We start from the raw sequence: 5124 nt of genomic DNA, 5'->3' as shown, positions 1-5124 counted from the left end.
CCTCTAGGTCGGTTTGAGTTCGCTGAAAACCCGGGGAGTGAACTACCATCAGTCTTCGGCAAACTCGCCATTTTCGGGCCTTATGAGCCTAAGGCGAGCTTCCGAGTTTTTCGCTAGGATTTCGTGGAGCCTTGCTGTTTCTGGAATATCCTTCGATTTCTTCTAGAAGCCCCTTTAGTCTTCCTGCATATATGTCCTTATATTTTTGTTGTAATCATACTGAGCCATCTTATAGATGTCCCAGTCCGAAGGCAACTTGGTTCTGTTTGACCTATTCCACAAAGCTTTTGTCTTTTCCCGGAGCTTCTCCAGGTACACATTCCACCATTTTGCTCCTTTTCTAGACTTAACTGTGCTTGTAGGACAATTGTTTTCATACGATGCAGTCAGAGCCCTTCGCAGAAAATCCGCGGCGTGCTCTAACTCATCAATACTGCCTTAGTTTGTGGAAAGTTCCACTATCCTTCCTCTGAGTTCCTCTTTATATGATCCCCAAAGCGTATTTCTAGGATTTCTGACTTTTGAAACCACTGGTTTACCTAGGTTTAGCTGAAACAGAATATATTTGTGATCCGAAGGAGACTCCTCATCAGAGACTCTCCAGTCCGCAACCCTACTCCTCAGCCGCTCCGAGCATAAAGTCAAATCGAGAACCTCACTCCTGTTTTTAATCTGGAATCTGGCAGTATCACCTCGATTCAGAATTACCATATCAGTGCCCGCTAGGGACTCAATTAAATCTCTTCCTCTGTCATTGATATTCGTGCTCCCCCACACCATATGGTAAGAGTTCGCATCACATCCCAACAACAGAGGAATTCTGTACTTCTCGCAGTGCTGAATTAGAATCTCCACCTCTCTGGGAGGCGGGGATCCATCCGCATCGCCAGGGAAATACGCTGAGGCAATTGCAACCTCTATTCTTTCCCCACTTCCACCCCTGAGCCTCACCTTGATAACAGTAAGATACCTGGAACAAAACTTAGGCACTAAAATCGCATCCATACCCTTGACAACTATGCATGTCCTTGGCGTTTTCTCGAGCGTCCCCTTATAAATGGAGCCACACCCTGACAGGCCGCTAATCCTTTCCCTGTATAACCAGGGTTCTTGGATTAGGGCGAGCCCTGTCTGCATCACTGACATGCGTCTGGATAAAACCACCGAGGCGCCTTTGCTGAAGTGCAAATTTATTTGTATCATTGTGATTCCCGTCTCAGTTATTGAACGACTAAGCCGGGGTATCCCCAGACGCTACAGGTACCCCTGAGGAGCCCTGTTGGGTCACCTTCAAGGTGACCCTACCTGCCCCCAAATAGGGCTGGTTGTCTAGAGCCGCAAGAGGTTTGACTGTGGATTCAGGAAGTCCGACAACCAGGATCCATCCACTCCCCTTCTGCCTGAATCACTGCCCGTCGGAGTACACCTACCACAAATTCGCCCTCAGGGTCGGAATTTGGAAGTTCAGGCGCCCTAGATCGGCCGTCGGATTCTCGGGGTTTCCGTGAATCAGAACGGTCGTTCTGCGGTACCTTTGCAGACATTCCGTCCCCCTGAGCTCCAGGTTTAGTCCCTCTTTGAGCCTAAACCTTGGAGTTCTCTCCGCCAACCAGTCTCTCGAACAAACATCCGCGGCCTCGACCACAATGGCCCCCGACCTGATGAAAATGTCGTTGAATCTGGGGGCGCACCCCTCGCGGGGAAACGCGTCAATCTCTTTAGAGATTTCCTCCCTCAGCCTGTCCAGAACATCAAGAGCTAGATAGGTCTCAGGATAACCCGATGCAACGACAACTCTCACCAGGGCGTTATTGGCCATCTGCGCGAAAGTGAGGCCCTGTGTTTCCAGAGCCTTCTGACGGTTCAGCTCCCTTGGGGGGGGGGGGGGATATCTCTGGAGCGCTTTTTCCTCTTGCCCATAAGATGAGACTGAGTAGTTGCTTCAGGTGCAGCCTCATTGTCTTGGCTGCTGCTTGAGAGACACGCATTGCGCGTGTTCTTCTTTTGAGAACCGCTACGGTGCTTCCTCCTCATGGAGAGCTCCATTCGCTGTTCTTCCGATTTCTGCGGTGGGTTGTTCATAAAAGTCATAAAAGATATAAATCCGAGTCTAGATCACAAAACGCACTCGATGGTCAATGATTTTTTTGTTAATAGTTATGTATTGCCCGTACGTCCGAAATCGCCTAAGATAAGAACAGAGTTATCACTTAAGCTAACAGACCATCGACCTTTTCATTTCAATCCTAGAAGGTTGTCATTTTTCGAAAAGGGAGAACTACAAAATATTCTGGATTCCCGAATGACGAAACAGAATTGCACTGTGACGCAAGTAAACTCGGGTTCGGGGCTGTGTTATTTCAACGAAAATCTGACGGAAAATTACATCCGATCTTCTATTTCTCCAAAAGAAAATCCGACGTCGAAAGCAAGTATCACAGTTTCGAATGCGAACACTTGCGATTATTTTATGCGCGTCGGCGTTTCAAAGTTTACTTGCAGGGCATTAAATTTAAAATCTTGACAGAAAGCAATTCTCTGAAGTTGGCATTGTACAAAAAAGAAGTCAAACCGAGAATCGAAATATGGTCTTTAGAGTTAGAAAATTTTGACAAAATCATTGAACATCGAGCAGGTGAAAAAATGTTACACGTCGATGCAATCAGCCGTAGAATAATGATTGTAGAAGAAAACTCTTTAGAAGCGTATATGATTATCAGTCAAAATCGCGATCCCACGATCTGCGAATTGCGCAAAAAACTTGAAATCACCGAAAACAAATTTTACGAGATGAGAAATGGTATCCTATATCGCAAAAGAGGTGAGGACTTCTTGTTTTATGTTTCGGTGGGGATGGAGGATCGTGTGATCCGAAGTACCACGACGAGTTGGGCCACATGGCCACAGAAAAAAGTGCCAGTGCAATATTATAAAACTACTGGTTTCCTCATCTTCGGAATAAGATCAAATTCTATATATCTAATTGCCTAAAATGTATTGCTTTCTCTCCCATCACGGGTAAAAAAGAGGGTTTTTTTAATCCAATTCCATTTTCCACGTTCCATATTTATCACTATGGACCGATTGATAAAAGAATTTCTGCATACAGCATGTACTTCTTGTTACCGATGGCTTTACTAAAATTGTAAAACTGTATTCAGTAAAAACAACTGATAGCAAAGACGTGATAAGCGCACTAGAAGTACATTTCCGACATTATAGTAGGCCCAAAACAATTGTATCTGATCGTGGCACGTGCTTTACTTCGGAAGAGTTCGAGTCCTACCTGTCAGAAAATAATATCGAACATCTCTTAATTGCGACGTAATCTCCCGAAGCGAACGTGCAGGTAGAGAGAAATAACCGCGATTTGGGGACAATGTTAGCTAAACTGTCAGATCCTTTTTCCAAAAAACACTGGTGCAAGGTGATACCCGAATTCGAGTTTGCCCTAAATAATACAGTTCATAAATCAACTGAAGAAACTCCCAGTAAACTTCTTTTTGGTATAAACCATCATGGTAAAGTAATAGACGTTTTGGCTGAATACTTAAAGCATGCTCGACTGGAGAATGAGACTCGCGATTTCGAACAACTCGAGAAGTTATAAGCGGAAGCTGATAAGAATATTGTTAAGTCTCAAGTTTATAATTAGAAATAATTCGATCAAAAACGCAAAGAACCTCGGAAATACAAAAGCGGAGACTACGTAATGATAAAAAATGTAGACGGTACGCCCGGGATTCCACAAAAGCTGATTCCAAAGTCCAAAGGCCCTTATGAAGTGATGAAAGTTTTGAGAAATGACCGTTATGTGGTCAAGGACATAGGAAACTTTCAATTAACACAAAAGCCCTACACAGGAACTTAGGAAGCTTGCCATCTGAAACCCTGACGTTCCGATAAATCTCAACCTGAATGAGTTATTGTATGTTCAACCAATCTCTGAAACTATCACAATTACGATATTATGACAACACAGTTCGAGCCGAACTTTTGTAGGATAGCCGAACTGTAAGAGTTTGTTATTGTTAGTTATTATTCGAAATTCAAACTGTTACCAAAATATGACTGTAGGTGGCTCTACGAGAGAAAGCATAGAGGAGGCAGTATTTTTCGACTATCCGATGAGCTACATGTATCGTCATGTGATTTTAAATAAACTGTTTTAAATCCAAGTACCTCCTTCTTGATTTTCCTTACATACATAACCAGCAAATAGATGTATTCACTTATTCATAAATATAATCATCTCTGATATACTCAAGAAGTGAATCAATGATCATATAACAGAAAAATAATAAGTTAAATTTAATGAAATAATTTAATTAATAATTATGGAAAGAAAAAATAGTTTTGTTTATTTATATATATTTTCAATTTGCTTTAAAATATACATACAATTGAATACATTTATGCATATTAACTGATATTAACAGGGGGAATGGGGGTCAAAAGATCCCCCGGACCTTTGAGAAAAAGGGTCCCGAAAATGCATTGTTTTGCATTTGCCCATTTGCCTGTCGGCCCAGTTTTCCTCTGGATATTATAATGGTTTGATAGACAGAGTGAGGTATGATAACTGTCTGTAATTAAGTCTATTATTAAATATTACGAGTTTTCTGCAACATCAATTGTGTAAATTAAAATTTTAATTGCAAATGATTTTTTTAATATTAGGAAATAACTCTGTTCTTAAAATTTTGCTATCGCAGCATATACAATTTGTTAACTTTTTCAAACTTTGATAGAGATAAGAAAAATGAAATACATAATGGACAAAAAACTTAGAATATCCTAACTTAGAATAAAGTTTCCGTACCGATAATAAGATTTCTGAGAAAACTTTTGATAATTTAGATTTGGTTTTAAAACACACGAAATAGAATCTAGAAGATTTTAAGACAATTAAAAGATTTTTTAGGAAAACTGATCAATGATTTGAAAAGATATTTAGAAAGAAGGTTTAGAAGTTTTGAAAAGGTCTTAAAATAATTAAAAATTTGAAACATTTTAGAGAATTAGCAATTTTCTATGAATTTTTAAAACAATTTTTAACAATTTTATCAAATTTCGAGTATTTTGAAAAAAATGTTAAAAGCTTTTTAAGAATTTTGGAGGAAT

At 40.5% G+C, this 5124-nt stretch overlaps 1 protein-coding gene across 1 annotated transcript; it reads right to left on the bottom strand.

Annotated features, from left to right (window-relative positions):
* Positions 1-438: 438 nt before the first annotated feature.
* On the bottom strand, positions 439-1203 carry LOC117168983. The gene has a single exon (XM_033355004.1). The coding sequence runs from the start codon at positions 1201-1203 to the stop codon at positions 439-441; it is 765 nt and encodes a 254-aa protein (XP_033210895.1).
* Between the last annotated feature and the right edge of the window lie 3921 nt (positions 1204-5124).

The sequence above is a fragment of the Belonocnema kinseyi genome, chromosome 3 (genome assembly GCF_010883055.1).
Source record: "Belonocnema kinseyi isolate 2016_QV_RU_SX_M_011 chromosome 3, B_treatae_v1, whole genome shotgun sequence".
NCBI classification, from domain to species: domain Eukaryota; kingdom Metazoa; phylum Arthropoda; class Insecta; order Hymenoptera; family Cynipidae; genus Belonocnema; species Belonocnema kinseyi.
This window is presented reverse-complemented; position numbering and strand designations above follow the sequence as displayed.